The 18,942-nt window shown below is 42.4% G+C and overlaps 1 protein-coding gene across 1 annotated transcript in view; it reads left to right on the top strand.

Moving 5' to 3' along the window:
• The window catches only part of KIF1B (kinesin family member 1B), a 185,258-nt gene extending 168,580 nt beyond the window's left edge, over nt 1-16,678 (top strand). Inside the window, exons 40-46 of the mRNA XM_027844030.1 lie at nt 401-640; nt 1,468-1,539; nt 6,560-6,681; nt 7,920-8,069; nt 9,067-9,259; nt 11,369-11,487; nt 12,093-16,678. Coding sequence (XP_027699831.1) covers nt 401-640; nt 1,468-1,539; nt 6,560-6,681; nt 7,920-8,069; nt 9,067-9,259; nt 11,369-11,487; nt 12,093-12,135 — 939 coding nt within the window. The 3' untranslated portion in view covers nt 12,136-16,678. The remainder of the gene's footprint in view (nt 1-400; nt 641-1,467; nt 1,540-6,559; nt 6,682-7,919; nt 8,070-9,066; nt 9,260-11,368; nt 11,488-12,092) is intronic.
• The last annotated feature ends 2,264 nt before the right edge of the window (nt 16,679-18,942 follow it).

Genomic DNA, 18,942 nt, shown 5'->3' with positions numbered 1-18,942 from the left:
AGGGGCTCATCTTCCAGCGTCATCTCTTTTGTCTTGTTAATACTGTCCATGGGGTTTTCTTGACATAGATACCGGAGTGGTTTGCCATTTTCTTCTACAGCGGATCACCTATTGTCAGAACTCCATCCTGTGACCTGGCCGTGTTGGGTAACCCTGCATGGCATAGTTCATAGTTTCATTGACCTGCACAAGCTCCTCTGCCACAGCAAAGCAGTGATCCAGGAGGGGAAATCGTGAATATTCTTCCGTTTATTGTTGGTTGCTTTTTATCTGCTCAATCCAAGTTGGTAGCCAGTCTTAAGTTTTAGATCAGAAAAGGCTATACTGTGGTTGGTATGTTACCCCTTCTTGTCCTTCTCTCAGTGTTCCCAGTCATTGACATTTGCGTGGATGTTTTCAGGTAGAGAAGACTCGTCACTTCCTGCTGCTCCGCGAGAAGCTTGGTGATAGCATCCCCAAGTCCCTGAGTGATTCACTGTCTCCCAGCCTCAGCAGTGGGACCCTGAGCACCTCCACCAGCATCTCTTCTCAGATCTCCACCACCACCTTGGAGAGTGCAGTCACGCCGAGTGAGAGCAGTGGTTATGACTCAGCTGACATCGAGAGTCTGGTGGATCGGGAGAAAGAGCTGGCTACCAAGGTACCAGTCCGCCTAAACGGAATGTGACTCGACATTGTTGGGGACTAGGAAGAGTGCCTTCTATGGGAGCTGCCCTGTGTACTCAGAGTACCAGAGTACTTGGTCTGGTAGCTTTTACCTCCTCGATAGTTTCCTCATCAGAGAATCTTCTAGAGCTTGTGAGTCTATGCGCCGCATGTTGCTCACAATAGGGGATCCTGAGAACTGACAGTAACTACTTCATTTAGTGTCGATGGTTCTGGTTTGTTCACGTTCCCTGTGGAGCTCTTTTCCTTCTTGCCACGTTTGTTCCTCATTTATTAAATACCTTCTGTGTTCAGTGCATTCTGTGAGGCACTGAGAGAGAGAGAGAGAGAGAGAGAGAGAGAGAGAGAGGAGAGAGAGAGAAAAGCACCACATGGATTCGGGGTTCTTGCAGGCGAGCCTGCATGATAACTTAAGGGCAGAATAGGCTGGCGTGAGGGAAGTAAAGGAAAGAGGGTTTCTGACCAGGGCAGGGTGGCCACAGTGAAGGCTTCATGGACGATTGGAAGATGTCTGAGTTGAGTTGAGTGGGGAGGGGGGAGGTGTGGAGAGGAGGGAGAGCAGGGCATCGCTGGGGAGAGTGAGGCATTCCAAGAGTGTACACACTGTTAGACACTTTGTCCTAGTCCTGCCCGAGGTGGAGGGTTGTGGGAGGTGTTTCCCTTCCTGTAATATTAGTAAATTTGTAACTGATTATTCTGACTATTTATGAGTTCTACTGTGGGCTTTAATAAACATACTTTTCCTGTTTCTTGCTGTGTGTCTGGGAGTCTTCTGAGTTTTGTTTTCTTTCTCTTTTCCAGTGCCTGCAACTTCTCACCCACACTTTCAATCGAGAATTTAACCAGGTGCACAGTAGCATCAGTGATTGTAAGGTGAGCAAATTGCTTAAGCCTTAATCATCGTGGTAATAAAGTGATGACTTTTTTCTCCAGCTCACTTTACTTTTCCATCTCCCACATTATCTGTAATTCCTGTCCATATTGCCTTAAATTAGGCGTATCAGTATTTGTAGGGGTGAGTGAGATCAGTCAAGGAATCAGCTCCTTGTAGTTTGTTCTTTTGTTTTTAGGCTATGAGCTTTGATTGCTAATCCCACGATAAGGACATCATTGAGGGACTTGGGAAAAGGTGTTCCCTACCTCCTTAGTGGAGGAAAGTGTTTGTCAGCCATAAACAAAAAGAGGTCGAAAGCCTTATTCATTTCAGTGAGCCCTTAATAAGCACTTCCTGTGTACGAGTGTTAGGCATGAGAGGGACAAAAAGAAAATGAAACAATTCCTGCCCTCAAAGAGGTTTCTCTGGGTGGGGAGGCGGGGTGGGGGGGGGTGGGGAAGGCCCCTAAGAATGTGCTCACAGATAAGTAAATGCACAGTATTTTCAGGAGGGAGCAGCACTGACAGCTGAAGTCATCATGAAAGGTTTCATGTGGGACAGGGGAGTTTGAATTCGAGGCGTCTGTGACCTGGTTTTTTAAAGTCTTGAAATAAATGTATTTCAGTATGATTGCTTTCCTTTGTAATCCTATGTATTTTATCTTGTGCATTTAAAACTATGATTCTGAGCAGGATTCTGTAGGCTTCCCCAGATACCGTCAAAGGGACGTAAGACACGACAAAGGTTAAGAAGCCCTGATATAAGAGATGTCTCCAGAGCCAAACCTTGAAGGAAAATCAGGGGTTCTGAGAGCTCATTGTGAAGTCATTTTGTGACAGAAATTCACTTTGAACTCCTTAGAAACGCGTGTGCATTCCCTGAGTCACGAGATCATAGATGTGGACCTGGAAGGGCCCTTAGAAGTCACTGAATCCAGCCCCCTTTGCTTATTCTGTATTCTTTTTTTCCTCTTTTTTAATGCTGAACTTAATATCAGAAAAGGGTATGAGTCTTTCTGAGCTGTTTTTCTTTACCGTGTTGTTGTCCTTGTTGTCCTGGTTCTGCTTACTTTACTTTGGATCAGTTCGTGCTACCTGGGGTTCTCTGAAATGGTTTCTTTGATTATCGCTTGTGGTGCAGGCAAATCCATTGTATTCATATGCTGCAATTTGTTCAGCCATTCCCCAGCTGAGGGGCCCTCTCTTACAGCTCTCTGCTTTTCTTTTTTTTTTTTTTCCCCTTTTAATTCCCACTTCAGGATCAAGATATTTGTTTTGCTTCCAACTCCTCCCTCCCCAGTCTCATCCTCCCTCTTCACCTCCCCTCTCTCCCCTGCTCCTGGAGGTGCTTCAGCACCAGGCCCTGGTCAGCCCTCCCTCGCTTGGATGTTTCAGAGAGGAGTGAGACTTCTGGAATGCCCTCTTCCCCTGCTCCTTGCTCATGTTTGTATATTCTTCTCACATACCCCAGTTAAGAAAATAGCAAGTTCTGCCCTCATTTTCATGTTTTCTAGAGGCAGCTAGGAGGCACCACAGGGCACAGAATGCTGGACCTGGAGACAGGAAGACCTGAGTTCAAATCCAGTTTCATACACTTACTAGCATGTGACCCTGGTCTAGCCACTTTACCTCTGCCTCAGTTTCCTTAGCTGTAAAATGGGGATTAAAAATAGTACTTGCCTCCCATGGTTGTTGTGAGGGTCAAATTAGATATGTGTAGAGTGCTTAGCAGAGTGCCTGGCACACGTCGTAAGTGTTTGCCAAATGCTGTTTCTTTGCTTCCTCCTGTTATCGGTTGCTTCTGTTTCTTGCTGATCCAACCTGTTTCACTCAGTGACTTTTCTCTTTTTTTAACCATACCAAATGGTTTGGATCATAGAGTACATGGAGGCAGTAAGGTATGAAGCCTGGAAAGGTAGGAAAGGGTCAGGTTATAAAGATCTTTAAATGTCAAACGGAGAACTTTCTATGAGATCCTGGAGGTAATAGGAAGCCCACTGGAGTTTATTGAGCAGGCAGGTGACATAGTCAGACTTTCACTTTATGTTTTTAAGTTTTATTGACTTTATTTTTACATTGCAAACATTTCCAGATTACTCCTGGTCTGTGAGACCTCTGTTGTAATAAAGTAACACAATTAAGCAAGATTAACAATAATAATAATAATAATAACTGACATTTATATAGTACTTACTATGTGCCAAACACTGTGCCAGCTTTTTACAATTATTATCTCATGTGATCCACAATACAGTGACCTCCTGTGACAGTGCATGCAGTATTCCACATCTGTAGCAGCACCCCCAACCTCTGTCTTGTAAAGTGTTTTATTTAAATTAACAGAAATCTATTTTGTTTCCCTTCTCCCCTACCCCACTAAGAAAAGAAAGAAAAACAAATTCCTTGTAATAAATGTGCACATTCAAGCAAAACGAATTCCCTCATTATTGTATTCAAAAATATCTGTGTCTCATTCTGTAGCCCTAAGTCCACCCTCTGTCGGGAGGTAGGGTCCTGTGAAATTATGGATGGTCATTGTTTTGACCATAGTTTTTATAGCCTTCAAAAGTCTCTGTCTTTACAGTGTGGTTGTTATTGCATAAATTATTCTCCTGGTTCTGCTGACTTAATTCACTTATAAAAATCTCATAATTCTTTGCTTTTGTCATATTGACATTATGGTGTAGCATGATCTTATTCTGCTCGCTTCACCCTGAATCATTTTGTACAAGTCTTCCCAGGTCTCTTTGAAATAATTTCTTTCTTCATTTCTTATAGCACAATCTCATCATATTCATATATCACAATTTATTTAGCCTTTCCTCCTACAAAAAAAGAGCTGCTATAAATAGTTTTATACATATAGGAACTTTTTCTATTTCTGTGATCTCTTTTGGATCTAGGCCTAGCAATGAGCTAGCTAAGTGTTAGGGCCCACAATATTTATTAACTTTTTGGGCATAATTCAAAATTGTTTCCCAAAATATTTGTGCCCATGCACGTGTCTACCAATAGTGTATTTCCCACAGCCCCTCCAACATACATCATTTTCCTTTTTTTGTCATCTTTGCCAGTGGGGTAAGAATCTTAGAATTGCTTTAATTTGCATTTCTCTAATTAGTAGTGATTTGAAACATTTCATTCACATGGCTATAGGATGGCCTGGATTTCTTCCTTTGAAAATTTCCTGTTCATATCCTTTGCAAAACCATTTTGGCAGCTGAATGGAGGATGGATTGGAGCTCAGAGAGTATTAAGGGAGCAATGCCAGCTAGAAGCCTATTGCAATTGTCCAGGCAAGAGATGCCAAAGTCCTGAATTAGCTTGGTGGCTGGGGTGGTTGGAAGGGGAGTGAAGGGGACAGAGACAAGATAGTGTGAAGGCCAGAGAAGCAAGATTTGTCAATAAACTAGAGATGTGGAGAGAGTGCAAGGGGAGTCAGAAATGGCATCTTGCTTCTGACCTCACCACTTGGTGTTTACTACTCTTTACCGTTGATTTCTTAATTTCCAAATCTAAGGATCTTTTCTCAGTCCTCATCCTACTGCATTTGACAGTGTGGACTGCCTTCTCCTCCTGCATACTGTCCCCACTCTGGAATTTCATGGCAAAGTTTTCCCTAGTTCTCCTCCTACCCATCTGACCTCTCCCTTTTAGGCTCTTTTGCTACTTCATGAACTCCCAAGTTCCTTTATCTAATTATAATCTTTTATTATTCTATCTTTACCTATGCCTTATGACCCTTAACACCATTCTGTTATCCTCTCCATGACCTTCATTCTCACCACCCCTCATTTCTTTCCTAGACCATCATCCTTGCACCACCTACCTTCTCCTCAGTATTTGTAAAGTATGTAGCATAATGCCAGGCACATGGTAGGCACTGTATAAAGGCTTATTCCCTTCACTTCCCCTCCCCCCTTTCATATCTCAACATTTCAATCTGAATATCCTGTAAGCATCTCAAACTCAACATGTCCAAAATAGAACTTAGTATCTTTACTCTAAAACCCACCCCTCTTCCAAGCTTCCTTCTTTCTGTCAAAGGAACCACCATCCTTCCAGTGTCTCACATTTGTAACTTTGGCATCATTCTTGACTTCTCATTCTCCCTCATTCCATGTATCTAATCAGTTGACAATTCTTGTCATTTCTAGTTCTATAACTTTTCTGACCTCTAATCCCTTCTTTACACTCACATAGCCACCACTTTAATTCAGGCTCTCCTTTTGCCTAGATTATTGCAACATATTCCTGAGTGGGCTCCCTACCTTAAGTCTGTTCCCACTCCAGTCCATCCTACACTCTGCTACCAAAGTGATTTTCCTTAAGCACATATCTGACCCATGGTGAAAACAGAATCTTTTCTGTTAGACTTAAATCTTTCACCACCTGGTCCCAGTTTCTCTTTCCTGATTTATCATCCATTATTATCCCTTCCATGCTCTGCAGTTCAACCAAACTGGGCTTTTCTCTCCTCCATCTTCCATTTCTAGGCCTTTGCACTGGCCATCCCCCTGATAACTTCCTTCTTTCCTATTCATAGTATTCCTTTCTTCAATACACAGCTCCAGCACCTTCTCTTTCTTGAAGCCTCCTAGGGCCCTTTCTCCCTAACTACCAAGTTTTTAAATTCCACGTATATTTGTATTTATTCTCTCTCCCTCCCTCTCTCCCCCTTGTCTCTCTCTGTCTTTCTGTCTCTGTCTCTCTGTGTCTCTGTCTCTGTCTCTCTCCCTCTCTCCCTCCCCCACCCTCCCTCTCTTCCTCCCTCTCTCTTCCTCCCTTTCCTTCCTCCTTCTCCTCAAGAATATGTTACTTATTAAGAAATGCTTGTTGAATATTTGATTGAACAATTTAATTCTCTTTTTTTTAATAACTTGCTAATGCATAAGACTGATAAAGGCAAATTCTAACATTTGATGTTTGTTGGTTTTTTTAAGGACAACTTTAAACTCCTCCTCAGCTCTCCTGATGTTTTGCTATAATCTAACAAATCCTGTTTGGTTTGTGTCTACAGTTGTCTGATATTTCTCCAATTGGGCGAGATCCGTCAGTGTCCAGTTTCAGCAGTGCCACCCTCACCCCGTCATCTACCTGCCCCTCTCTGGTAGAGTCAAGGTGCAGCTCAGTGGACCAGAAGTAGGTACCCCTCCTCCACTTAGAGATAATGACTTGGGTGTCACATGGCAATGACTGGTTTCCTTCTGATTGCAGATTCCTTCTGATTCTCTTTCTTGCAGCATTGTCTTTTGGTTGCTTCCAAAGTGCCCTTCTTTCTCTTTTCTCTTCTAAATTGTAATCTCTTGTGTAAAAAAAAAAAATTTTATACATTGGAAAAAGAATATTGTTGCTAAAATAAATGCTGCATAGAAAAAAATATAATATAGGATAATCCTATATAATGGAAAGGGCAGCTAGGTAGTGAAGTGGGATAGAGTGCTGGCCTTGGAGTCAGAAAGACCAGAGTTTAAATTTGGCTTCAGATACTTACTAGCTATGTGACCCTGGGCAAGTCACTTCACCCAGTTTGCCTCAGTTTCCTCATCTGCAAAATGGGCTGGAAAAGGAAATGGCAAACCACTCCAGTATCTTTGCCAAGAAAACCCAAATGGGGTAATGAAGAGTCGGACCCAACTGAAACGACTGGACAACCGCAACAACAATATAAAATGATATCATAGGATCACACTTGTCCTAAGACCATTCATGCAAAGTTTGCAAATTTAAAAACTAAAATCCATACCCACAGTGAACAAAATGTTATGTTCTTCCAGACAGGTTCCTTTTGGTTGCTGTTTACTTGCATGAGATTCACAATGTGTTATTTTTAAAAGACTATTTGGGATGTGAAGAGAATGGTTAAGAAAGGGAAGAATTCCTTTCAAGACAGCTATTTGGAGTCTCCATTTAATTTAAGTTGTTGGTTTCTCTCATGTGACATCAGTAGATTGGGGGAATTTCTTTGTTTTTAAAACCCCACTTTGAAATGCATTATTTGCAGTATTTTTTGGTCATGAGGATTTGCAGAATAAGATGAGGGGACGCTATTAACATAGAATTGTTTCAAAGAGTACAAATTAATAAGCAAACTTACTGTGGTCATATGGTGGAGCATTGTCATAGGCCCTTAATTAGGCTATTAGTGCAGTTTCTGAAAACTCATACTGCTTGAATATGAAGTTAAACTACTCCATGAGACTGTTTCCAGCTCTCCAAAATTGTTTGGAGGATCTCTAAATCATGATGATACATTGAGATAGATTGTGTTTTTCACAGTGTAATAAAATAAATTCATAACATTACCTTCAAATTTTCATGGAAATAAATAAGGAGTAACTTTAATTTTACATCTCGTATTTCAATTCATGTTTTTAAAGGACCCCAGAAGTTAACTCTCGGGCCTCCAGTCCCTGCTCAGAGTTTGAACAGTTCCAGTTAGTCCCAACAGTGGAGACTCCTTACTTGGCTCGAGCTGGGAAAAATGAATTCCTCAACCTCGTTCCAGATATTGAAGAAATTAGACCTGGGTAAGAAGGATTCGTTTTTGGAATGAGGTTGCTGGGGATGAGGATAACGAAATCATTCCGTAGACTTTCCTGCTTGCCCTTCATATAGGGTGGTTAGACTCCAGCAGGGGTTGCTGTTGCTCTGAAAGCTCTCCAGCTGAGGTCACTTAAGCTGGCTACATTTAGTGCTTGGAGAGGACAGCTGGAGTTTTATACTTCCTATGAGCTGCTTTGGAAGAGATTTCTTGCCTAAATTCAATTCATCAAAAATGCATTAACCGCTAGTATGTGCAGAACACTATGGTAGAAATTGGGCATGTAAACAGAAAACAGAAGAGATCTCAAGCAGCTTTTTTTTGTTTTCTTTGCTAGGCAATAGGGTTAATGACTTGCTCAGGGTCACACAGCTAGTAAGTACTAAGTGTCTGAGGTCGGATTTGAACTCAGATCCTCCTGACTCCAGGGCCAGTACTCTATCCACTGCACCACCTAGCTGCCCCCTTCAGAAAGTTCTTAACAGAACACATCTCCCTAAAACTGGATATATATATATAAAAAAAAGAACTTTCTGAGAATAAAGTGCTGGTCCAGCATGCCCATGGAAATATATAAAATAAGTAGTCAGAAATTTAGGATTGGAGCTTTAAGGGAAAGTTAGGGGTTAAGATTTAGATTTCAGAGTCATCTGCACCAACAGAAAAGTTAAAGCCATAGGAGTAGATAAGATTGCCTTAATGACCCTGTTTTTACCTATTCTGGAGTACTTACTGTAAACAAAGCACTGTGCTAATCACTGGGGATATAATTAGAAAATTTAGACAGATGCTGGTCTCAAAGAACTTTCATTCTAATTGGGGGAGGAAAAGCATGAAGTCAATTTTAGCTGTAAGTTAGATGGGCCAAATATCCATCCATACAGCTATACATACCTACTGCCACACATAGACACATGCGTGTATAACCTTGACTGATGTCCTCTCTTATGTTGGGAAATTAACTTTTCTTAATTGTCCTTCAGCTCAGTGGTATCTAAGAAGGGGTACCTCCATTTTAAGGAACCATATTCCAGCAATTGGGCTAAACATTTTGTAGTGGTACGACGTCCGTATGCATTCATCTACAACAGTGACAAAGATCCAGTAGAACGAGGAATCATCAACTTATCTACAGCCCAGGTGGAATACAGTGAGGACCAGCAGGCCATGGTGAAGGTCAGTACTGACATGTCTGGTCTCTAATGTAACACACAAGCACAGTTGTGACCTTTTTCTTTGTAGCATAGAGAATTGTTCCTTGGTGCCTGTGCCCTTCTGAAGTGTTCTCTCTGGGGAGCCAGTTGTGAATGTGAATCAAGGCATCAGCCAGGGAGACATTTATGTACTCCAAATGTGGTGAAGAGCCACCACAGAATCCAGATGTAACAGGGAGTCCCTGTAAATGGAGCTCCTCCAGATGCTCCTGTTTGTGAATGACATTGGACTGACTGCAGCAAGCCCTGAAACAAGGCAGATCTTCCTAAATGAAATCTATAATTAGTGAAAATTTCGAGTTTGATCTTACTGCCCACTCAGGAAAAATTAAGAATGCCTTTTATCCAGACTATGTTGTACAGATTGATGGATAACCTATAACACTTACTCATCCATCTAGACATCTTAGACAGACATTGCAAACCACTAGTGAACTGGACCCAGAAGAGGAAGACAGCAGACTGGATTGCCTTTGGAAAATTGCAGTAGTGATCCCAAGCTTCTCTCCAAAAAGATCTTTTCATATCAATAGTCTTTGGGTGATATTAGGTGGCTGCAAGTCACGGAATGTTACAGTCCCTGGAAATTGAAGCGAAGGATCTCCTGAAGGGCAATGGTGAAGTATGTGGTAGTTGTAAGCAGGTTGCAACACATTGCAAGCCAGAAATTAGGCCGGATAAAGTGTTGCAAAAGATGCAGTCCAAGAAATGTATGATTAAAAAAAAGAATGTGGGCTGATCACATGGTGAGAGCAAGGTGAAAACTGATGGACAGCTCACACTTTCCACTAGTGTGCTCTCTTTGTCAAGAGAATTGGAGGAAGCCACCCACTCCCCCACCAAGATATTAAGTGGACCTTCTGTGGAAAACTGATAGGAAGACATGGATAGGCGGTCATGAATGGATAAATGAGTGAAAAATCATAATTAAGCCCTTTCTCTAAGCCAAGCCCCACGTCAAATACTGGGGAATACAAATATATGAGTGAAGACATGCTCTGCCCTCAAGGAACTTAAATTCTAATGGGAGAATCAACACATATCATGGGGGTACTTTGGTTTGGAAAATTGTAGGGATCGTGCGTGGGGCCACAGGAGAATGGATTGACACCTCCTCCTTCCAGAATTATGGCAGAGTTGATTTGGTTGTGGTTGTTGGTTCCATAACTGGAAAGGGGGTGGGCAGGGGAGAGGGTACACCATGTCTGGGCCTTGAACGTGATGTTCTGGAAAGAGCAGTCACCAGTCAGGACAGCTGAGGCCTCAAGACAGAACGTTCCCCAGAGCAGTAAGGTAAAGCTGGGCAGGGTTGGGGGAGCAGGGGAAATGTCCAGAGCCTAAGGAGTGAAAGGAAGCCTGGCAGCTGAGGCTTTGCTGAAGTCGTGGCCTGAGAATGACAATCATCAGACATGACAGCAAGACCTGGGGATGATGGGGCTGGCTGCAACAGAGGGCATGATGGCACAAGGTTTGCAATCTGTGATCTGTATTGTCAGAGGACTTGCCCGTCTTAGAGAGATCACCAAACCATTGGAGTGCCAAGTGCTTAGAGAAGGTGTCAAGATGTCCTGCATTAACCGGAGCACACTACCATGTTCATAGAGCTGCTGCTTATCTGCAGGGGGCATTTGGCAAGCCAGTTAACTGTCCTTAGCCTCAGTCTCTTCATCTGAGAAATATGGAAAAAACCTGCCTTTCTGACTCACTGGGCTGTTTTGAGGATTGAGAAAACAAATGTAAACTAAATAATGGCCAACATGTCTATATTACCATGCAATTTCTCAAAGCCCTTTTCATTCTCACAACCCCATAAAGAGGAAAGTACAAATACTATTGTTAGTTCACAACTGGAACTTGGAGCTCCAAGATAAGTCTCTTTCCCACTTATTTGGCCATGCCTGCGCTGGCATCCACCACGGGCTTCTGCAAGATCTTCAGTCCCATTCTAGTCCTGTCTCTGTAGTACCCTGTCTCTGTAGTACTCTGTAGTGCCTCTTGGTTAAAATGTAAAACCCTGGGAAAATATTCGTGTCATTATTAACTCTTTAAGCACTTTCTGTGCTTCTCCTAGACATCCAATACTTTTGCTGTGTTCACAAAGCACCGTGGCATCCTTCTGCAAGCTATCAATGATAAAGACATGAATGACTGGTTATATGCCTTTAACCCACTCCTTGCTGGTACGATACGGTAAGAAATGGTACATTCCTATCTTTCCTTTCATCATTTAGTTTTGAGCCTCTAAGAGCATCAGCATTGGGAAGTGGGAAGTGGTTATTATGAGCTGCTCACCAAGTGTGATATAAAAAGGAGAAAAAGCGTTTAATATTTGAGTCTTGGGTGGAAAGAGGCCTGAATTGCCTGAGACTGAGGTGCTTGAACTCCCCATGAGACATAGCCTGTCATATCCTGTTCTTATATGTATACCGCAAACCCTATTTGCTCCTTCTCTGTCTTATTTCATTGTCTTCATTACTGTTCTTTAGACTTTCTCCAAACATGAGCTGGGAGCCAGATTTTAGACTTTTTTAGTTTTGCTATTCCAGTGTTTGGGTCTCAACTACAAGTCTGGGAGTTAGTGTTGTTCAGCCCTGTGTTGGAACAGTTCCTAAAAAAGCTATTCCTGCTAATCGTGCAGGAGGAAGCTGTGATAGTCTGGGTTCTCTGTCCAAGAGGCCCAAATTGCTGGCTCCGATCCCTGGGAGAAGAGGCTTCAGGCGTGAGTCACAGAGGAGAGGCAGGAAGGGGAGAGACTGCAATCCAACTTACTTCTGGTTTTTATCTGTCTCTTATAGGTCAAAACTCTCTCGCAGACGCACAGGTCCATTGAAGTACTGAGCAGATGCTGCGGAGCCCCCTCCCCCACCTTCAGACAGAGACAAAGGGTCACCACTCATTCTTGTTGTGCTTTTGATGGTTCTCCTTGTTCGTGCTCCTGTGGCTTAACGACCGCTCCTTCCCCAGCGGTCTTCTGGCCTTCTTATTCCCCAACCCTTCTTGCTCTGTCCTCTTTTCATTTCTCTTCTGCTGAGAATACTACTTGTAGCATGTGGTCAAACAAAAGGAAAAGTGGAAAAAAGAGGGGATCCAATGAACCTCCAAATTATTTTTGTTGGGGTGAGGGTGTTCATTTTGGATTATTGATTAGCATTTCTGATCACCTTTGGTGTCTGTACTGCTGTCTTTGTCTGTCTTTGGAAACTGCTCATGACTTTTCTTCCCCTTTCCCGATTTCCAGTGAGGTCACTGCAGTTTTTCCCCAGTGACCTTGAACCTACGGGAAGGGGAAGGGATCCAGCCCTTTATAACTTGGATAAGGGGCCTTACCCTGCCAAAAACCACAGTTCAATTGCTTCTCTGTCTTGTTTTTCTTCCTTTTCTGGCTCTGGTTTATCTTTAAGTTTCTTTCCAGACAAAACGACTGTAATGAGAATTGGACACTTCAGCTCTTTCTGAGAATTAATTGGAGCTCACCTAGAATGAGATTCTGTAATAGTTTAGTTGAAGGTTGGAGGTGTTGGGGAGAAAATTATTTTCAGTAAGCTTGAAGCAGTGGCTTTCTCTGTTAAAGGAAGGTGGCTCTACTGTTGGCATCAGGTAAGGATTGTGATATGTCAGCTTGCATGTCACTATGCCATTACGGTCCAAACCATTTGGGGTGAAAAGAGGTAGACAAGAGTTCTACCAAGTCATCACTCCCTCTAGGTCCCATGCAGCTAGAAAAATACAATCCCTGTGGGCCATAGGATTAGGAAGGAAAGTGGATTCACTGGAACTTGAAGCTTATCTCCTTAGCACTAGTAATGTTACTGGGGTTGCCCTTTGGAATCCATGTATTCAAGTATGAGAATTAGCCAGAAGGGGTTAATGTTTCATTTGTGATGAATAATAATAATAATATTAATATCATTGTTGTTAATTGATGAAGTCATAATTGACCCAAGAAAACTTATCAACAAGGGTGGTAATCAAAAGTTCCCTACCTTTGGTCCCACTGGCCTTCATCCAAGAGGAGGAAGTATATTCCCTCTGTATCCATATATACTTCTAGCTTTGTTTTGCAGGTCCCTGAGTTGAGATGGCCAAACAAAATCTCCTCTGCGGGTGGGCGCGCGCGCGCGTGTGTGTGTGTATGTGTGTGTGTGTGTGTGTGTGTGTGTGAATAAAGGCATACAAAGAAAGAGAAAACAGTGTATGCCTGACCTTGTGAGTTTGGTGTCAGAATTTTTCCTTCCCTTGGAAAGAAGCTGTTTCTTCTTATGCATTCTCTTGTCCCTCCTGCTCTCTGTCTTTCTTCCCTAGAGAGTTAGGGGATCCCCTTAGAACAGAAAAGAAGGGGCTTCCTCCTGAGAAAGGAGGAGGCTGCTACTGTGTGAGGGCATCCTCACCGCTAGGCAACTTCATCTGCTTCAGAGGACAGTCCCTGGAAGGCCAGTGCGATGCTCTGATCAAATGTTGCCCATTATCCTATCTGTTCTTTCATCGGCCATTGAGTTTTACAGAAATGGCAGAAGAGAGCAAAGGTCTCCAGGTTACCTCAGTTAATTTATTAGATGACTGGAGAGTCTTCTGCCACCCTCTCCTTCCTTCCAAAGTAGCACTGGTCTCCACCATAAGCGTGCTTGAAGGCCATACACTGAGACCTCAGCCTTGAGGTTCATGGCACTGCCCAGCAGGGCACAGATAGGTGATTGTCATGGCAGCCAGCATTAATTGCCATCTCTGCAGAGCCGTTCATCCCACAGTTAGGTCTCATCCCTTCAGCACTCGGTTCCCTGCTTCATCCGCTAGAGCTGCCCTGCAGTTAAGAGAATGAGCAAGTCGGAGAGCTTAGTGCAAGAGGAACAGGAGGGCAGAGATTGTAACATGGTATGCCCTGTCTTTCTACCTTAACTGGAAAGAGCTGAAACCCTTTATCATGGCTTCTTTCTGCTTCCCCATCTCATTTGTTTTATTAGCTGTTTGTGGGACTTTTACTGTACTCAGATGTTTCTTTGTTATCTCTGTGATGGACACAGCATGCAGTCCTGGATCCGCTCATGCTGTGGACGGCTTCCTGGGTCGAAGTTCATCTGGCTTACTAATGAATGAAGAACAAAGTGGAAATTCACTTAGGCCTTTCGTGATAAGACTGAGGCTGTTGTGATGCCTAACTCAAGAGGACATATCTGTCACAGGTGTGGGTGGAAAGGCTGAGAGGCAGTGAAATCATGTGGCACACTCAAGTGACTTGGGTTTAGTTTTGGTTTATTTTGTTTTTGGTTTGTTTTATTTTTTTAAGTAGAAAACTCTAGTTGGGAAAGTCTTTGCCTTGGGTAAGTCAGATGAGTTAACTGAATTACACATCTACACTGATCTATACCAATCACAGCTGAGACCTATGTTTGAAAGCAAGGGGAACAGCGCCATCCTGTGGTGGGGACCAGGACAGGTGCGTAGCTTCTTTTCCCTATTGAAACTACTTTGGCCCTCCCACCTGGCTGTCAGGCACAGCTTCTGTGTCTCCTTTTCTACAAGGGACCCATTTTATGTCTGGAGACTTGGACTTGAAGAACTAGGCTGGCACCACTCCTAGGTCCTCAGGAAGTGGGTCTAGTGGCAGCGATTGCCATATGATGTTTTGAGTAGAGAAATCCAACTGCAGTCACAGAGGTGGAAATATAAAGGGATTTTAAGTTACTTGTTGTTCAGATTTTCATAAGGCGATCCAGATTAACCTTAGATCCTTTAAAAAAAACACCCTGAGAATTAAAAGGGAATATGTGATGGTTAAAAACCAGTCACTGTTTCCTCTCCTTTCCTTGTCCTCTCTTACCTGCTCATACCTCCTTCCCCTTAAAAAAGCAACAGCTGGTGTTCAGAAATGCTACCTGATTCTGTGCAGCCTGCTTGGGAGTCAGCCAGCTCTCAGGTCAGGGACCAGGCCAGGGGCCAGCCAACCCACTGACTGTGGCCACCAGCACAGAGTAGGTAACTAGGTCTGAACACTCGTCTTCAATAATGACCTGGAATTCCTAAATTGGATTTTTTAAAATTATCGAATTATATAAGAAATGATTATCCCTTAACCAAGAAACACCACATGACATTTGTGGCTTTTCTGCAGCTACATAAAATTTATGAACCACTTAACACTTTACTTTTTTTTCTATCCCAAGATAAAGGAGAGGGAAATAAAATCATTGTAAAAGGTCTTTTTCAGACCAAAAAAAAGTTACTTTCCTGGCACATATTTCAAAGCAAAGACTTTGCTGCCTGCTGCTTATTATCTAATTTACAGGGATATTTAACTTTGTTTTGTAATGTATTGTATATTTACACATCTGTAATTAATTGCACATTAGACTGGAAAAAAAGGATTATCCAGAGGTTAGCACTGATTGGTGTTCTGCGTTTGACTCCTACTGCCTGGCTACCACTCTATTTCTATTGTACAGCATCAATTCTTCCATTCTTGTGGGCCTTTGTCTTTTCTTTTAGTTTTGTTCTCTTTTTAAAGGCCAGTTGTTAACCTGCTTCTTAAAAAGAGACTAATGCTGCTGTTCTTGGAAGGTTTGCTGAATGAATGTATTTGAAATAGGACTCTAACTTGTGTGCATTGCATCTGTCCACTGTGGCTACTAATTAATTACCCAATGTTCCAAGTCGTTACTGTATGTACTGGGAATGTATTAACTTTGTGCTTCCTTGTTAAACAGAAACATCAGCTGTTCAATAAAGAGAGAGTTTTGTTGTTCAAAAGGCCATTTATGGAATTTTGGTCCAAGTCCCATAAGAAATTTAGGAAAACTGGCAGTTATTTAAGAAAAAGAAAACTTCTGTAACTGACACTAAGTTTCTCTCCAAAACCTACAGCCAAACAGCTGTGCTCAAATGGAAAGCTAGAGTAATGTTGGTGTTTCGCCACACCCTTGCTGCCATGTTGTTTTCTCACGTCTGGCATCAGTTGACCTAACTGGTTCCATCAACACTCATGTGTTTTGTGTATTTTAGATGTTGTTGCTAAAAATGCTGTTACCCTTGAACCCATCTCCCATTGCCATCCTCTCAACCCAACAACAAAAACCATAAAGCATAAGTGGCCTTCTTGAACCAATACTTTGTAAACTGATCTCTCCCCAGTGAAGGAATCAAGCACATTAGCAATGATGTACATTATTAATTTCAGATTTTCATTTCATGTTTTATTTTGTAAATATATCTGACGTTTGGAGCTTCAGTATCCAAAATGTAAATATAGTTCATGTATTTGTACTAATTCTGATTCATTTGCTGGATAGCCTTAGATGTGCAATGCAGACATTAAATAACTGTGTATGGTAACCTTGCACCATGGAACTGTTAGTGAACGAGGTAAAATAATAAAGGTACAACCAGTGCATTCAGGCTCCCTGTGTGATTCATTCTGTGCTTCCCGTGCTAAGGCATTGCCACAGATGTTCTCGTCTCGATTTCCAGGGTCATCCTTTCACCTGGACCCAAATCACCAGGCGTGCCCTTATAACTTTTGTTTGTTTGTTTGTTTAGAAGATCAGCGTGCCCACAGTGGGCATTATTATAGCTCAGAAACCGGAATATCTGCCTGAATGTTCTGCTTATTATTCCTTTTGATTCTTCAAAGGCCTTTATTTTATTGTTTGGGAAATGTCACGGCTCAATTAATAGAACATCCACTATGTTCAGAACATAGTGGCAGGACAAAAGCAATAATAGAAAGTAATCATTGGTGCAGTAGATGGAGTGCTGGGACTGGAGTGAGGAAGACTCATCTTTGTGAGTTCAAATCCATCCTCAGACACTTACAGCTGGGTGACCCTGGGCAAGTCACTTTACCCTGTTGCCTCAGTTTCCTCATCTGTAAAATGTGCAGGAGAAGGAACTGGCAAACCACTCCAGTATCTTTGCCAAGAAAACCCCAAATGGGGTCATGAAGAGTTGGACAAGACTAAAACAACTCAACAAAAAATAATTGCAGACTTGTCAGTCCCTGCTCTTGAGGAGTTTATATGGACCTTTGGGGACTAAATCAGGATACCTGGTACCGATTCTCTACCTGTTGGACATAAGTTTTGAACTCTTGGTTTTTAGTATCTCTAACTTATGCTTTATGAATTTAACAGAACAAAGCAATGTCTGGACATCTCATAGAGATGGTGAAGAGATATGATCCTGTTCCTGAATTTAGCCTGCTTCCACTCCAGAAATTCCCACATGGTTTCAGAAGTGTTTGGGTCAGACAGTAGGGCTGTAGGATCACAAGATTTAGAACTGGAAGGAACCTGAGAGGTCATCTAGTCTAATGCCCTTATGGGAAGGACAATGTACATCCTCCCAGCAAACCTTTCTGCTCCCTCCCTTGTTTCTCATGGATGTTGTCTGGCAGCAAGAGGATTATGGGTATCCATTTGGAAGGGACCTCAGAGCTATTATTCCAACCTCCTCATTTTATAGATGGGCTAACAGGGCCTGAGAAGTGAAGTGACTTCTTAAAGTAAAGCAGGTAACACAAGTAGCCAGTAGCTCAGACATGAGTCTTCTGCCTCTCAATTCAGCCCTCTTCCCATGAGGTTATTCTAGTACTTCTTTCAGTAATTTTTTTTTTGTAGGTGAACAGATGTTGCCACTTTCCCTAAGAAACCTCTTGCTCCTTACTAAATATTTATTCATCTTCACCTTATGTTATTTTTTAGCCCTTTACTCTGAAGTCATAATAATAGCAAGTTAATGCCAGAGGTGAGAGTCAACATCTCCCCCCACCTCCCAGTGGTATGTTCATATTCTCTTAGATAATTCCTTTTTTAGGGTTCAGGGCCCCTGGGATATTTGTGCCGTGCCACTGTTTGTTACTTGTAAATAAGAAGAGTTGTATCAAAATCATGGTTTGGTAGGGATGATGGGTGGGGAAGTAGGGATGGTATGGGTAGAAAAGGCTTTTTTTTTTTTTAACCAACATGGGCATCTGGTTATGGGCTGCCTTCTCTCGTTTAGGGTGACCATGAAGCCATTTTAAAAGTCAGTGTTCTCTTGCCAGTGTCCCTGGTCTCACTGCCCAGGTCTCACTGCTTCCTTACTGAGTAGATACAGCATTTTGAATAAAATTTCATGTGTGGTTCTATTGGTAAAAAAGAAAAATCAGCCACTTGATATGGAATTAAACTATTTCCTGCCTATTCAATGAAAAGGTTAGCCAGTGCTGGCTTAGGTCATTTTGTACAGTCATGTTGACTCAGCACAACTTGATCCCTTGCCAAACTTGAGACTACAGCAATCGATCTGCTTCCAGAAATAGTCCTTTCACATGGCCCTTGTAGGCCAAGCTATAGCACAGGGAAGTAGTTAAAATGAAGCCTAGATGACTTTTCACATTGCCACGGATTTCTTAAAGTGAGTTTGTTATATGAGGAACTTACTCAGTAGTCCACTACTTGCTCCTGGTTCTCCAAAGATGGTGTTTAAATCTTCAGCCAGACGTCACCATGTATTCAAGTAAATGTGTTCCTGGTTCTCTGGAACAAATGCTGACTTTCATGGAGAAAAAAAGTCCTTATAATCCTCCATGATGCAGACAACTCCTAACAGTTCTGCTCTGACCCTCAAATCGACATAGCATAGCGCCATCACCATAGAGACTGTCAAGTCATAATG

This window comes from Vombatus ursinus, unplaced genomic scaffold (assembly GCF_900497805.2).
Source record: "Vombatus ursinus unplaced genomic scaffold, bare-nosed wombat genome assembly UNPS02014932.1, whole genome shotgun sequence".
In the NCBI taxonomy this organism is placed as follows: Eukaryota; Metazoa; Chordata; class Mammalia; order Diprotodontia; family Vombatidae; genus Vombatus; species Vombatus ursinus.
Note: the sequence above shows the minus strand (reverse complement) of the source record. Positions and strands in the feature narration are given on the sequence as shown.